The 17,001-nt window shown below is 43.8% G+C and overlaps 2 protein-coding genes across 5 annotated transcripts in view; one reads left to right on the top strand and one right to left on the bottom strand.

Moving 5' to 3' along the window:
* The window catches only part of c14h21orf58 (chromosome 14 C21orf58 homolog), a 137,480-nt gene that overhangs the window by 69,499 nt on the left and 50,980 nt on the right, over positions 1 to 17,001 (bottom strand). Inside the window, exon 1 of one of the 4 annotated variants that reach the window (XM_078228847.1) lies at positions 5,962 to 6,247. The exons of the other annotated variants lie outside the window; for them this stretch is intronic. Within the exon in view, the coding sequence (XP_078084973.1) occupies positions 5,962 to 6,033 (72 nt within the window). The 5' untranslated portion in view covers positions 6,034 to 6,247. Of the gene's footprint in view, positions 1 to 5,961; positions 6,248 to 17,001 lie in introns of those variants that run through there. 4 annotated transcript variants of the gene reach the window in all.
* The window catches only part of LOC144503858 (caspase-8-like), a 47,527-nt gene continuing 46,381 nt past the window's right edge, over positions 15,856 to 17,001 (top strand). The window contains exon 1 of the mRNA XM_078228846.1: positions 15,856 to 15,991. The gene's annotated coding sequence lies outside the window, so the exon portion shown is untranslated. The remainder of the gene's footprint in view (positions 15,992 to 17,001) is intronic.

Consider the following 17,001-nt stretch of genomic DNA (forward strand, 5'->3'; position numbering starts at 1 on the left):
ATATGGGAAATAATAGACAGACTGTGATAGAAAGGGCAGAGAGTACAAATCTAAGAGTAAATCCGCAGATAATGCCAGACATTACAAAAACAATAAAAGAACAAAAACTAAAGGCTCTATATCTAAATGCACATAGCATTCAAAACAAAGCACAGGAACCAATAGTGTAATTAGAAATAAATGAATATTATCTGATATCCTGCAGCCATGTCTTTAATGGCTGACAGAAACCGAGTCCTGAATATTGAAGGGAACATGACATTCAGGAAGGACAGGAAGCTCGGATATGGTGGGGGGGATGGCTCTGTTAATTAATGATGGTTTTGGTCAAATTATTGGTCAGACCACATTTGGAATTTTGTGTTCAGTTCTGGGCACCTTATTTAAGGAAGGATGTTAAAGCCCTAGAGAGTGAGTGTAGAGGAGATTCACTAGAAAGATACCAGGAATGAGGAATTTTAGATACAAAGAAGTATTAGAGAAATTGGGCTTATTCTCCTTGGAGCAGAGAAGATTAAGAGGTGACCTTATTGGGATGTTCAAAATTATAAACACATTTGACAGGGTGAAGAAGGATATTCTGTATCCACTAGCTGGCATGTCAGTGCCCAGAGGTCACAATTTCAAGATGGTCAGCAAGAGAGCTAAGAGTGAGATGAGGAGAAACTTCTTCACTCAGAGTTGTTGGGATTTGGAATGTGCTTCCTGGGAGAGTGGTGGAGGCGGATTCCATAGGCGATTTCAAAAGAGAGCTGGATACATGTTTGAAAGTGATGAATAAGACTGGAGAATGGAACTAGCTGGGTAGCTCTATCAGAAGCTGGCGGAGACACAATGGGCTAAATGGCCTCCTTCTGTGCTGTACAATTCTATGATTATTACATTATAGAGGGATGACCTAAGTTCAGGAAACCAGGATGTAGTTTGGGTTGAGATGAGAAATGATAAAGGCAAGAAGACACTTGTGGGAGTGGTGTAGAGGCTCCCTCATTGTAACTACACAATAGGACACAGCATAAAAGAAGAGATAATGGTAGCCTGTCAGATAGGTACAGCGATAATCATGGGGGATTTTAATCTACAGATAGATTGGAAAAATCAGATGGGCAAAGGCAATATAGATAAGGAGTTCATAGAATACTTTCGGGACAGGTTATACTAGACTTGATACTGTGCAACTTGATAGTGAAGACACACCTTGGTAGCAGCAATCATATTATGATTGAATTTTACATTCAATTTGAGAGAGAGAGGAGTGCATCCAAACTAGTCTGTAAAACTTAAATAAGGGCAGCCATGAGGGCATGACAGCAGAGCTAGCTCATGTGAACTGGAAAATTAGGTTAAGGAATAGGTCTACAGGGATGCAGCGGCAGACACTTAAAGGGATATTTCTGAATACACAGAATATATACATTCCAACAAGAAAGAAAAATTGTAAGGGGAGGACCCACCATCCGCAGTTAACTAAAGTAGTTAAATACAGTATCAACCTTAAAGATAAAGCATATAAGTATGCAAAACAGGTGGCAGGTCAGAATATATAGAACAGCAAAGAAAGACAAAATGATTAATAAAGAGGGAAAAATTAGAGTGTGAAATAAATCTAAATATAAAGACAAATCGTAAGAGTTCCCATAGATACTTAAAGAAAAAAAAGAGTTAAGAAAGTCAGCGTTGGGACTATAGGAAGTGAGTCTGGGGAATTAATAATGGAAAATAAGGAGCAGGTAGATTAATTGAATCAATACTTTGCATCGCTCTTCACTACAGAGGATACAAGTAACATCCCAAAGATAGGTGTAAATCAGGAAGTGGAAGGGAGGGAGGGAGGGGGGGCAGGAAAATTACAATCACCAGTGGCATTGAGCAAATTAGTGGTGTTGCAGGCTGACAAATCACCGGGACCTGATGGATTGCATCTGAAGGTGTTAAAAGAAGTAGCAACTGAGATAACTGATGCATTAGTTTTATTTTTTTGAATAACGTTGTTAAGCATGTTCAAGGTTGAGATTTTTAATCAGTAAGGGAATCAAACATTTTGGGGATAAGGTAGGAAAAGTGGAGTTGAGGATTATCATATCATATCAGGTCAGTCACGATCTCATTGAATGGAGGAGCAGACCTGATGGGCCAAATGGCCTACTTCTGCTCATACGTCCTGTGGTCTGTCATCGGTAAAATGTTAAAAGCCATTAGTCAAGATATTATTGGCAAGACACGTAAAAAAATTCAAGGCAATCAGGCAGAGTCAGCGTAGTTTTTTGAAAGGGAAATCACATTAATCAATTTATTTAAGTTCTTTGAAAGAGTCATGTGTACTTTAATAACGGGGAAAAAGTGGACATACTGTACTTAGATTTGCAAAAGGCATTTGATAAGTTTGATAAGACATTTGAAAGAAGCAGTTCAGTGAAGGTTTGCTAGACTGATACCAGGAATGGGCAGGTTATGAGGAAAGGTTGGACAGTCTAGCCTTGTATTCACTGGGGTTTAGAAGAGTAAGAAGCAACTTGGTTGAAACCTTTAAGATCCTGAGGGGTCTTGACTGGATGGATGTGGATAGGATGTTTCCTCTTGCGGGAGAATCTAGAACTAGGGGTCTCTGTTTAAGAATAACAAGACACTGATTTAAAACAGAGATTAGGAGAATTTCTCTCCCTCTGAGGATTACACGTCTTTGGAAATCTTCCTCAAAAGATGATAGAGGAAGAATCTTTGAATTTTTTAAGGCAGAGCTAGATAGATTCTTGATTAACAAGGGGGTGAAAGGTCATTGGGGCTAGGCAGGAATGTGGAGTTGTGGTTACAGTCAGATCAGCAGACTCAAGGGGTTGAGTGGCCTACACCTGCTCCTAATTTGTATGTTTGTGGCAGATCAGGAGCCAAGTGGCTCTGGCGGAACCCAAACTGAGAATTGGTGAGCAAGTTCTTTCTGAGTCAGTGTCATTTCTTAGTATAACGGACAACACCTTCCATCACTTCTGAAGATTGAGAGTAAACGGATGAAGCAGTAACTGGTCCGATTTAATTTTCCATGTGTTTTATGGACGGGACATACCTGGGTTGAACATAGAACATAGAACATAGAACAGTACAGCACAGAACAGGCCCTTCGGCCCACGATGTTGTGCCGAGCTTTATCTGAAACCAAGATCAAGCTATCCCACTCCCTATCATCCTGGTGTGCTCCATGTGCCTATCCAATAACCGCTTAAATGTTTCTAAAGTGTCTGACTCCACTATCACTGCAGGCAGTCCATTCCACACCCCAACCACTCTCTGCGTAAAGAACCTACCTCTGATATCCGTCCTGTATCTCCCACCACGAACCCTATAGTTATGCCCCCTTGTAATAGCTCCATCCACCCGAGGAAATAGTCTTTGAACGTTCACTCTATCTATCCCCTTCATCATTTTATACACCTCTATTAAGTCTCCCCTCAGCCTCCTCCGCTCCAGAGAGAACAGCCCTAGCTCCCTCAACCTTTCCTCATATGACCTACCCTCCAAACCAGGCAGCATCCTGGTAAATCTCCTCTGCACTCTTTCCAGCGCTTCCACATCCTTCTTATAGTGAGGTGACCAGAACTGCACACAATATTCCAAATGTGGTCTCACCAAGGTCCTGTACAGTTGCAGCATAACCCCACGGCTCTTAAACTCCAACCCCCTGTTAATAAAAGCTAACACACTATAGGCCTTCTTCACAGCTCTATCCACTTGACTGGCAACCTTTAGAGATCTGTGGATATGGACCCCAAGATCTCTCTGTTCCTCCACAGTCTTCAGAACCCTACCTTTGACCCTGTAATCCACATTTAAATTTGTCCTACCAAAATGAATCACCTCACATTTATCAGGGTTAAACTCCATTTGCCATTTTTCAGCCCAGCTTTGCATCCTATCTATGTCTCTTTGCAGCCTACAACAGCCCTCCACCTCATCCACTACTCCACCAATCTTGGTGTCATCAGCAAATTTACTGATCCACCCTTCAGCCCCCTCCTCTAAGTCATTAATAAAAATCACAAAGAGCAGAGGACCAAGCACTGATCCCTGCGGCACACCGCTAGCAACCTGCCTCCAATCCGAAAATTTTCCATCGACCACCACCCTCTGTCTTCGGTCAGACAGCCAGTTACCTATCCAATCGGCCAACTTTCCCTCTATCCCACACCTCCTCACTTTCATCATAAGCCGACCATGGGAGACCTTATCAAACGCCTTACTAAAATCCATGTATATGACATCAACTGCCCTACCTTCATCAACACACTTAGTTACCTCCTCAAAAAATTCTATCAAATTTGTGAGGCACGACTTGCCCTTCACGAATCCGTGCTGACTATCTCGGATTAATCCGCATCTTTCTAAATGGTCGTAAATCCCATCCCTAAGGACCCTTTCCATCAATTTACCAACCACCGAAGTAAGACTAACCGGTCTATAATTACCAGGGTCATTTCTATTCCCTTTCTTAAACAGAGGAACAACATTCGCCATTCTCCAGTCCTCTGGCACCATCCCCGTGGACAGCGAGGACCCAAAGATCAACGCCAAAGGCTCTGCAATCTCATCCCTTGCCTCCCACAGAATCCTAGGATACATTTCATCAGGCTCAGGGGACTTATCGACCTTCAGTTTATTCAAAACTGCCAAGACATCCTCCCTCCGAACATCTATTTCCTCCAGCCTATTAGCCTATAACACCTTCTCTTCCTCAAAAACATGGCCCCTCTCCTTGGTGAACACTGAAGAAAAGTATTCATTCATCACCTCGCCTATCTCTACTGACTCCATACACAAGTTCCCACTACTGTCCTTGACCGGCCCTAACCTCACCCTGGTCATTCTTTTATTCCTCACATAAGAGTAAAAAGCCTTGGGGTTTTCCTTGATCCGACCCGCCAAGGACTTCTCATGTCCCCTCCTAGCTCTCCTAAGCCCCTTTTTCAGCTCATTCCTTGCTAACTTGTAACCCTCAATCGAGCCATCTGAACCTTGTTTCCTCATCCCTACATAAGCTTCCCTCTTCCTTTTCACAAGACATTCCACCTCTTTTGTGAACCATGGTTCCCTCACTCGGCTATTTCCTCCCTGCCTGACAGGAACATACCTATCAAGGACATCCAGTATTTGTTCCTTGAAAAAGTTCCACTTTTCATTAGTTCCTTTCTCTGACAGTTTCTGTTCCCAACTTATGCCCCCTAATTCTTGCCTAATCGCATCATAATTACTCCTCCCCCAATTGTAAACCTTGCCCTGCCGTACGGCCCTATCCCTCTCCATTGCAATAACAAAAGACACCGAATTGTGGTCACTATCTCCAAATTGCTCTCCCACAACCAAATCTAACACTTGGCCCGGTTCATTTCCCAGTACCAAATCCAATGTGGCCTCACCTCTAGTCGGCCCATCCACATATTGTGTCAGGAAACCCTCCCGCACACACTGCACAAAAACTGCCCCATCCAAACTATTTGACCTACAAAGGTTCCAATCAATATTTGGAAAGTTAAAGTCCCCCATGACAACTACCCTGTGACCCCCACACATATCCGTAATCTGCTTAGCAATTTCTTCCTCCACATCTCTATTACTATTTGGGGGCCTATAGTAAACTCCTAGCAACGTGACCGCTCCTTTCCTATTTCTAACTTCAGCCCATATTACCTCAGTGTGCAGATCCCCCTCTGTTGGTTTTGACATGGTGGGGTAGCACAGTTGTAGCTGTACTGGAACAGTTTGCTTGGGGTGAAAGTAGTTCTGGAGCACAAGTTATGTATTAACATAAAACAGCATAGCAGTTAGAGGCTCTGACTTTAGCACAGTGGGTTTTTTTTCCTGTAGTATATTGATACACGAAATGATTCAGTGACAACAATCTTTCCAATGAGTTTAGACAACTCCTGTGTTCCCTGTATTGAATTGTAAACATCTTCACGAATAAATGCCTACCTTTTCTAACAGCTTGAGTTTTAATCTGGTCATCTGATCCACTAAGGAAGGATCTGCAGTTTCCATTCTCATTCAGGGGCAGAGATCTTCCCTGTGGGGGCGGGTGGGAGCTTGATGAGAGGGTGTCCAGCCAGGATGTGCTCCAGGTGACCGGGGGGGGGGGGGGGGGAATGGTCTGCCGGCGCGGACACTGTTTTATATCAAGTCTTGCCTTTCCTTCTCTTGGCTATTGCTGACCACAGCGTCGCTCTCTTCCCTCCTCGCCTCGGTTGCTAACCTAGCGCTCCTGTAAACAGGCGGTTGCTGCAGATAAACACTCAGCTAGCTCTGGCCCCGCCTCACTACAGCTCAGAGGCTGAGACATGCTGGAAGCAGAGTGCAGATCCTGGGGCTAGAAAAGGACATACACCTCAAATTCAAACACCACACACTCCACCTCTCCCTCAAGCCACACGCTGCTCCCAATTCTCCCATCCATTAAAGCGGTGCACAGTGCTGGCCGATTTTCCAAATGATTTTAACCGTAAATTTCAATCTATTTCTAACTTTCCAATTGAAGTTCTTAACTTTATTTTTGCAACACGATGCCTTGGGAACATCGCTAGCGCCTGCCTTGCTGCATTTTGACCAGTTCTTATTTCATTTGCAGTTTCTCACCTTCCCTCCCGCCCATTTCTATTTGCATCTTCCCAACCTAAGGTCAAATCATGAGGGTCCCACTTTGAGAGTCATAGAAGGAGGCCATTCGGCCCGTCGAAGGTGCTTCTTCCCCATAATGAATTCGAGCCCATTCCTCAGCTCCATCTTATTTATACGCCAGAATATTCATTCCAACAGCTTTTCTCATTTCAAATTTCACTCCCAGTTACCTGGGAAAATATTACTTCTTTTCTCTATTTCTTACCTACAGGGAGACAGTTTCCCAGCCACCCGCACTTGGTCCCAGAATCTTGATAGATCTGGGCAAACTGTCCAGTGGCAGGCAGGTCACTCGCCAGGAGACACGGATTTGAAGAAATTAACAATAAAAATGTTGGGAAGGCAATGAGTAGTTAATGTTAATGGGTAGTTGTTAAGAACTGGAATGTTTTAAACATAAGAACTAGGAGCAGGAGTAGGCCATCTGGCTCCCCCCGAGCCTGCTCCGCAATTCAGTAAGATCATGGCTAATCTTTTCATGGACTCAGCTCCACTTACTCACCCGCTCACCATAACCCTTAATTCCTTTACTGTTCAAAAATTTATCTATCCTTGCCTTAAAATCATTCAATGAGATAGCCTCAACTGCTTCACTTGGCAGGGAATTCCACAGATTCACAACCCTTTGGGTGAAGAAATTCTTCCTCAACTCAAGTTTTGCCCGGAGGAGTGGTGGAAGCAATGTCAATGGTAACTTTCAGAAGTATATTGAATCACCAAATTAGATCTTGAAATATAGAGTAGAATTTCAAGATTTGCTGATGATAAACTTGGAAGAGTGATAAACAGTAAGTATGACTAAGATCGCCTGCAACTGGATATAGATAGGCTAACAGAATTGGCAAATGATGAATGGATTTGAGGTGTGAGGTGATGCATTTTGGTAGGAGGGTTAGGGAGAGGCAATACAGACTAAATCAAAGAATCCCTACAGTGCTGAAGGTGGTCTTCTGAAGGCCTTCTAAATGGCACAGTTCAAAAGGGTCTACAAGGACAGGGAGGCTTGGGGTTCCTGTGCAATGAGCTTTGAAAGTGGTTAAGAAGGCATGTGAGATCTCAGCTTCATAAATAGGGGCATTGGGTATAAAGCTCTGGTTAAGCCCTAACCAGCTATGATGTCTACCTCTGGTCACCACCACACTTTAGAAAGGATGTGAGGGGCTCTTGGTGCAGAAGGGATTTGTCAGAATGGTTCCAGTTTGGGAATGTTCAGGTTGGAGAAACTGGAGTCGTTCTCCTTGGAGCAAAGGAGATTGGAGGAAATTTGATATAAGTGTATGAGATTATGACAGGTTTAGGAAAAGTAGACATTGTTCCCATTAACCGATAGCTTCAGGACAAGGGGGACACAGATTTAAGGTTCTGGTTAAGAAATACAGGCTGATTGTAAGGAGAATCTTTTTAAAGCAGCAAGTGGTGAGGACCTAGAACTCAAAGCCTACAAGGTGGTTGCATAAACAACCAATGATTTAAAAAGGAAATTGGGTTGGCACTTGAAGGAATTAAGTTGGCAGGGCAACAGGGATTGAGTGGGGGAGTGGGACTGACTAACTCCATGGCCATCCAGCATTCACTCAATGGGCTGAATGGTCTCCTGTGCTATACATTTTTGATTTGATTTATTATAGTCACATGTATTGGGATGCAGTGAAAGGTTTTGTTTATTGTGCCCTATACAAACAAAGCATACCAGTCATAGAGTACATAGGGGAGAAGGAAGCGAGAGGGTGCAGAACATAGGGCGGAATTTTACCGGATCGCCCCGCCCGGCCTATTGACGGGCAGAATGAGCCGATAAAATCGCATAAGAGCCGAGAAATCAGGTTCACGATTTCTCGGCTCTCGTGATTCTATGAGAGTCGGATTTCCAGTGAGGTCAGTTTCTCACCGGAAATGGGTGAGAGGCTGAATAATTTATTTAAATATATTTAAATTTGAATTTCCATATCTTTAACGATCCTGGCGCTCAATTGTCCGGGCTCGCTTACCTTTATGACTTCGCCAGGAGAGGTTCTCTTTGACGAGGAAAATATCTGCTCCCCACGAACAGGAAACAGTCCTGTTGGCCTCGTCAGTGGAACGGGAGGCTATTGAGGGCCCCCCGGGGAGGCCAAGGGCAAGGGAATGCTCCTTGGGCAGTGCCAGGCTGGGCAATGCCCAGCAGGCACATAAGCATTGCCCATCAGGCAGTGCCAGGGGGTGAAGCCTATGGGGGCAGGGGCTATGGGGGCCAGCATGAAGGGGGGGGCGACTATGCACTGTGCAACGGGATCAGATCGGGGGGGGGGGGGAAGGGGGCCGCTGCTGCTCTGCAGTTGCAATTAGATCGGGGAAGGGGGTGCCCGATTGGTCTGGGCGGCGGGAGCGAGAGGCATGGCAGGGCCTATATGCCCATATGTTGTGGGGCTCGCGATTAACCATGGGCCTCCGTGATTAAGGGGTTCGGCGGGGGGGAGCTGGTTGAGGCTGCCTGCAGTAGCAGGGGTCTGGCAGCTGTCTCTATCTGACTCCTGCAATTGCTATTGAGCATGTGCACATGCACTGTAGCTCCCTCTACAGGCTGGTTGGCGAATTAAGCCCAGCCCACTGCCTGCAGCAGCGAGAAAAGGTCTAGACCATTTTTTCAGTGACTAAGTGCATAAGATTGGGCGTGAAAACTCACCCAAAAAACGGATCAGGAACCCTACCATTTTCACGCTAGCTGGACACTTAGAATCAATCTCATAAAATTCCACCATAGTGGTACAGTCATATCTAGGGTGTAGAGAAAGATTAACTTAATATAAGATAGGTCCATTCAAAAGTCTGATGGCAGTAGGGAAGAAGCTGTTCTTAAGTCTGTTGATACGTGACCTCAGACTTTTGTATCTTCTTGACGGACGACGGTGGAAGAGAGTATGTCCAGGGTGCGTGATTATGCTGGCTGCTTTTCTGAGGCAGCGGGAAGCGTAGACAGTGTCAATGGATGGGAGGCTGGTTTGAGTGATGGACTTGGCTACGTTCACAGTCCTTGCGGTTTCTTGCGGTCTTGATCAGAGCAGAAGCCATACCAAGCTGTGATACATTCGGAAAGAATGCTTTCTATGATGCATCTGTAAAGGTTGGTGAGAGTTGTAGCAGAAATACCAAATTTCCTTATCCTCCTGAGAATGTAGAGGTATTGGTTGGCTTTCTTAACTATAGCATCAGCATGGAGCGACCAGGACACCTAGAAACTTAAAGTTCTCGACCATTTCCACCTCATCCCTGTTGATATAAATATGGTAAGAAGTTTAACAACACCAAGTTAAAGTCCAACAGGTTTATTTGGTGGCTTTTGCTACCAAATAAACCTGTTGGACTTTAACCTGGTGTTATTAAACTTCTTACCGTGTTTACCCCAGTCCAACGCCGGCATCTCCACATCACGATATAAATATGGGCATGGCCTCCACTACACTCCCTGAAGTCAGTGACTATCTCCTTCATTTTACTGACATTGAGGGAGAGATTACTGTCATTGCACCATTTCACCAGATTCTCTATCTCATTCCTGTACTCCATCTCGTCATTGTTTGAAATCCGACCCATTACGGTGGTGTCGTCAGCAAACCTGAAAATGGAGTTGGAGGGGAATTTGGCCACGCAGCCATAAGTGTATAAGGAGTATAGTAAGGGGCTGAGAACACAACCTTGTGGGGCACCACTCTCTGACTCTACGAAGTAGAAACATTTGGAAGGCTCCGCCGAAGGAACACGTGAGTGTGACTAATCGGTAGCTCTTTCAAATTGCTGGCACCGGCACAATGGGCAAAATAGCTTCCTTCTCTGATATATAATTCTAACGCTTACCCAGTAATTTGTTTGGTTTACCATACCTTCCTTGCTTTTGTATTCTATGCCTCTATTTGTAAAGCCCAGGATTTTACGTCCTATTTTAAATGCCTTATCAACTTGTCCTGCCAGTTACAATGTTTTGTGAACATAACCTTATGAATGAATACTTGTCAACATTTGTTCAAAAAATAGGTAAAGTTAAGCCCAGCAAATACAGACCAGTCAGCTTAACTTCAGTAGTGGAGAAACTCCGAGAAATTATAATTCAGGACATTAAGGAAAGCCAGCTTGGATTTCTTCAGGGAAAATCATGTTTAACCAACTTGCTAGAGTTTATCGAAGAGGTTAACAGGGAGGGCTGGTGTGGGCAATGCTGTTGATGTGATGTATATGGATTTTCAAAAGGCATTTGTTACAGTGCCACACAACAGACCTTTCAGCAAAGTTATAGCTCATGGAATACAAGGGAAAAGTATTATTTTAGGATAGCACCCACCATCAAATCCATCACGGTGCAGACTATTAAGCTCAGCACGAAGAAACAACTTGCAGCGTTCATAGTGACCAAACTGGCATCATTTTTATTTGACTATAAGACTACCCCTCACACACTGACAGGAATTTCCCCAGCGGAATTGTTAATGGGATGGAGGCTTCGGACAAGATTAAGCTACTGTTCCCAAACCTGATGGGAGGGTGGAGTCGCAACAAGAGAACCAGAAGAAGAACTATGATTCTGTAAGAACAGAAATAACATTCAAAACCAGTGACCCAGTCCATATGAGGAAATTCAGGGACGGCCTCAGTTGAGTTCCTGGGATCATAATGGAAGAAACTGGGCCTGTGCCTAATACGATCCAAGTGCAAAACTGTCAGGAAGCACCCGGACCATCTCAGGAGTAGGGGACGCCTGCCAGTGCAGATCTCATTACCAGCCATGGGGACGATGACTGCCAGCATTGAACCACGACTAAAGGTCAACCATATGCCTATCCCTCCAGGTGATGAGAACAAAAGAACAAGAAGAACAAAGAACAATACAGCACAGGAACAGGCCCTTCGGCCCTCCAAGCCCGCGCCGCTCCCCGGTCCAGGATTGAATCCTGAATCCAGGATCCCCGCCCAATTTTCCAGCCTATCTACATCCTAATATCCTATCCCCGAGCTGTGCCTCACAGCTACGATGCTTTGTTCATCACAACCTATTAACTCACCCCCACCCCCCCATTCCAGAGGACACAGATTCTGAGATGGAGGTGGAAGAGACTGGCGCCCCAACTGAAGCAATACCTGAGGAAGAGCCGACGTCAAGGTCTCCAATCCATTTCACACCCCCTGATCTTGTCATGCCTCCAATCGATCCCAGCTGATCACCAAGTGATGGCCGAGGTGTTGGGGAAGAAACGGAGTTGATGGGAAGGGATATTATGATGGCCAAAGGGAATCGTCAGTACATCTCGCTGTAGGCCTCATAGAGTCTGTGCTTCCCTATTAGGAGAGTGGAGGCTCACCAGTAGGGAAAGAGCCTTGAGGTGTTTAAAACCGGCTGGGTCCACTCAGGCCAGCAGTTGAAGGACTCTGGGCTTGAACTGTGCACTGTTGCCAAACGGCACTTTATGCACGTTGTAAATAAAGGGTGATGGTGATGGAAGACTGGCCTCAGCAAGATTATTACATTGGAGAAATGAAGAAAAGTTTCCAGAAGGTCTGGAGTTAAAGGGGACAAATAAGAAACTGGGAATTAGAGTAGGATTTTGTTCAGAGACATCAGACAAAGCTTGGAAAAATATCAATTGGTGAGGATACTGGAGAACAGTGTTCTAAAAGTAATTCCAAAGTTTGAAATGTCTTACTATTATCTATAAATAAATTCTAAAGTATTGACTGGATATCAGAATTGGTGTAACAGTGAAAACTTGAAAGGGTTAATCCAAAATCCTGGCATGGATTTGCTCCTAAAAGTAGAACAAAAGCTCTGGTCAGATGGGTCCTTTGGAAAAGGTAACTGGATTCCGGAATGCAAATTTAAAAGTGCATGCATTCCTATGAGAGAAGATTTTAAAGCATATTTAAAGCACAGACTGTATGGCCAAATTCCCCTCCAATTCGATTTTCAAGTTTGCTGATGACACCACCGTAGTGGGTCGGATCTCAAACAATGACGAAATAAAGTACAAGAATGAGTTAAGCCCACCAATACCTCTACTTTCTCAGAAGACTAAGGAAATTTAGCATGTCAGCTACAACTCTCACCAACTTTTACAGATGCACCATAGAAAGCATTCTTTCTAGTTGTATCACAGCTTGGTGTGGCTCCTGCTCTGCCCAAGACCGCAAGAAACTACAAACGGCTGTGAACGTAGCTAAGTCCATCATGCAAACCAGCCTCCCATCCATTGACTCTGTCTACACTTCCCGCTGCCTCAGAAAAACAGCCAGCATAATTGAGGACCCCACACGCCCCGGACATACTCTTTTCCACCTTCATTGGTCGGGAAAAAGATATAAAAGTCTGAGGTCATGTACCAACCAACTCAAGAGCAGCTTTTACCCTGTTGCCATCAGACTTTTGAATGGCGCTCACACTATATTGATCTTTCTCCGCACCCTAGCTATGACTGTAACACTATATTCTGCACTCTCTCATTTCCTTCTCTATGAACGGTATGCTTTGTCTGTACAGCACCCAAGAAACAATACTTTATACGAATACATGTGACAATAATAAATCAAATCAAATCAAAATTTTGGGAATAGAGTTTAGAAGCTCCCAAATGACAGTTATCCGGGGGGATTCTGAGGAGAAATCCACAAACACTAACATTGTGTGATAATGTGATCATAGTAGCTTCAAATGGTCTTTGTCATCTATGTTAATCTTAAAACCTGTGTATAATTGTTAAGTTAAATGAGGAATAAAGGAGTTTTGTATTATAATCCATTTTTCATGTTTAATAAAGTTTTTCTTGTTGTTAAAACTAATTAGTGGTCCTGTGACTCTGTTCTTCCACATTTGACCAAAAATTAAAGTTATGGTATTTTGAGCCAGGGTTTCATCCTGGGATCTTCCCATACAGTTCTAGCATCAACTGGGATTGTAACATACCCTCAGAAACCCTTTCATAATTTTAAATACTTTTATCAGCTCACCCTATTCTAGATACTCTATGGAAACCTTAGGCCTGATACCATCCTTTTTAATCTGTATTGCAACTGCACCAGCACACCTTTACCGATCAAAAGTGCTTTAAGTCTGGTGTTTGCTTGTCAGGTTTTTTTTAAAGAACTAAGTAGCTTGCTCTGGGAGGCATCGAGAAACATTCCAGCAGTTGAGATGAGGACAATGTTCACGTTTACACCTAGGAATTGGGGATGGAAGGTAGTAAGGGGGAATTTTTCCATTTTCCTTTACCTGAAATCACTGTTGTGCAACAGTTGCTGGAAGATCACGTGTTTTATCATACACAATAAGTGACTCAGTATACAGTTCAAAAAAGTCTAATTTTGATGAGTCACCTGTTATTAAGGTAGTTACTGACTTGGTGTGTTTCTGAAGAGGACACCTGAAATCTTACTGTTTACATCTGCAGATCACGAGTTTTATCATACATTACAGTGACTCAGTAACAAAAAAAATCTCACTTTGATGAGTCATTTGTTATCACGATAGTTACTGACATTGTGAGATTCTAAAAAAGGAAGTTGTCAATATCTGAAATTTGATTCCACTGTATTAATGTGTTAAGTCTCAGATATATCACTTTAAAAAAAATATCTTGGTACATGGAAAATTTGCAGCCCATCTCCCATAATCCCTTCTCCGTGAACCACTGCTGTCCTTCTGCTGATGTTACTAAGTAGAAATTCCAGGATACTGGTGCATGACATGGTTGTAGCTGAAGTTGGCTTCCAATCCATGACCTTTTGCTTCACAAGAGAGAATGCTGCCAACTCAGCCAAGCTGCACTTCAGTCGTGAGACATCTTTTCTTCCTTGTCATAGGAACATAGGAATTAGCAGTGGGAATAGGCAATTTAACCCTTCAAGCCCACTCCGACATTTAACATGATCATGGCTGATCTTATCCTGGTCTCAAGTCCACGTTCCTGCCTGCTCCTATTGTCCTTTATCCTGTTTTTCATGAGAAACATATGCATTTGTTTCTTGAATCTGTTGATTAATTCTGCCTCCACTGTACCACAGATGAGTCCCACAGATTCACAATCCTCTAAGAGAAATAGTTTCTCCTCATCTCAGTTTTGAACCTATCTCCTCTCACTTTATATCTACAACCTCTTTTTTTAGACTGTCGCAAAAGTGGGAACATCTGTTCAACATCCACCTTATCAATCCCCTTTAGCATTTTATATATCTCAATTTGATCCCCCCTCATTCTTCTGAACTCCAGCGAGTACAAGCCCAAGCTATTCAACCGCTCCTCATACGATAGCCCTTCATCCCTGGGATCAATCTGGTGAACCTCCTCTGAACTGCCTCCAGTACCATCACATCCTTCCTCAAATAAGGAGACCAAAACGGGACACAATACTCAAAGTGTGGTTTCACCAACACCTTATACAATTGTAACAACGCTACTTTTAAAATCCAGTCCTTTTGCAAGAGATGGCAAGATTCCATTTGCTTTTGTTTTAAATGCTGCACCTGCATACCTACTTTCTGCCATCCACTCTGCCCATCTTCACTTCAGGAGGAAATTGCAGAAATACTTGAAAAAGGGATTATTTGTGGGGTCCAGTAAGAGAGTGGAAGTAACTGCATAACTCTTTTAAAATGCCAGCACAGGTACAATAGCTCAAATGGTCTTTCTGTCTATGTACTCTCAGCGTAATATGCAGCAGGCAGGAGATCTGCCAGTTGGTTTTTGCCAATGTTATCCTTTGCAACAATGTGCTGAGATTTCCAATTGGTTCCTGTTGGGCAATCCTTGACCAGACTGGGCTGAGGTCCCATCTCTGTGCACTTGGGGTGAAGTTTCATCCCCCCACACCACCCCCACCCCCCCGCCGCCCCCCCACCCCTACATGTAAATACCAGCAAATAGATGTTCCAAAGTTCCCTTTTATAACATTGCAGATTTTTCTAATTTCCAAACCATAGGACTTAAGTGATTTCATTATATTACCTAAGAACTACTGAGATCTCTTGAGCAAGAGAGGGAACAATGTTGTGTCCTGGCCCAGCGTGTGTTTCGTTTCAGAGGGCACAATGGCTGCAAACGCTTCAATCCCTTCCTGATATCCCGGCGGGGGGGGAGGGGAATTCACTGCCTTCTGCAGCTGGGTACAAATCCCACCCTCCCAGTCCAAACGCCAATAAGACATTCATTAACTGCTGTCATAGGCTCAGGAAGTCCAACCCACATTGTCAGGACTGTACTGTACTCTGTACAGTAAGGGCTTTGGCTTCCAGTCCGACTCTGTGCTTCGTGTCAGTTGGCTACCCAGCCTGGCTCAAGAAGATCGAATTTTTTTGCGGGGGGAATAGCTATATAAAGGTAAGTTTTTAGTCTTTTATACTTATTCGTGTACTATTATTGAATGTTAAGGTTTCCTCGGGTGAAATCGGCTATTTCAGAGGAAGTGAAACTGTACATTTGTTAAGTCGGAAAATTTGAAAGAATTAAAAGGAAAAGCTCGATAGAGCAACAAGAAAGTACTCCTTAAAGAGAAATGCTGGTGGGAAAGTACCACCGCTGAACTCTTCCTTCAAGGGGACAGCAAGAGTTGTACCGAGTCTGTACCGCAGTAGTTTCCTATCCTGGCCTCCTGCTTTTTATTGGCGTTGTTATTTGCCAGAAGACGGCGCTGAAAGTTTAGATTCCTAAATACAGTTTTCACATCTTTTCACCGTTGCATCTCTCAGTTCAAAGCCCCCCCAGCTATGGGTTAAGCAGTGCGGTATACTCGGCTGGCATTGCTGAAGATTACAAAGTGTCACAACTGGATGGCCATGTCCAAGAGTAGGTAAAACTCTACAGCTTGTACTGGGAGAAGGACAACTCCAGAATCCAATCGATATCCTTCCCTCTGCGCCAATGTAGTTTTAGCTGCTTTGAACCAGGGAATGGGAGAAGCTCTGCACAAACGCCACCCGCTTGGTGAATTATTGTGGAATGTTGAGATTTCCTAGTGTGAAATCTATCATCTAAAGGAAGCCTTCAAGGTGTAAGTTGTTCAACAAGTCCGTCGGGGAAAAGGTACAAAATTCTAAAAACACGTACCAACCGACTCAAAAACAGCTTCTTCCCTGCTGCCACCAGACCTTTGAATGGTCCTATCATACATTAAGCTGATCTTTTTCTTCACCCTATCTGTAACTGCAACACTATATCCTGCACCCTCTCCGTTCTTTCTCTCCTATGCACTCAATAAATGGTACGTTTTGACTGTATAGCGCAAGAAACAATAATTTTCACTGTATCCCAATACATGTGACAATAATAAATCATTAACAGTAATGGCAATGGTAATTTGTGGCAATGGGGAAGTAATTTCTGGGAGAGGC

This window comes from Mustelus asterias, chromosome 14 (genome assembly GCF_964213995.1).
Source record: "Mustelus asterias chromosome 14, sMusAst1.hap1.1, whole genome shotgun sequence".
Lineage (NCBI taxonomy): Eukaryota > Metazoa > Chordata > Chondrichthyes > Carcharhiniformes > Triakidae > Mustelus > Mustelus asterias.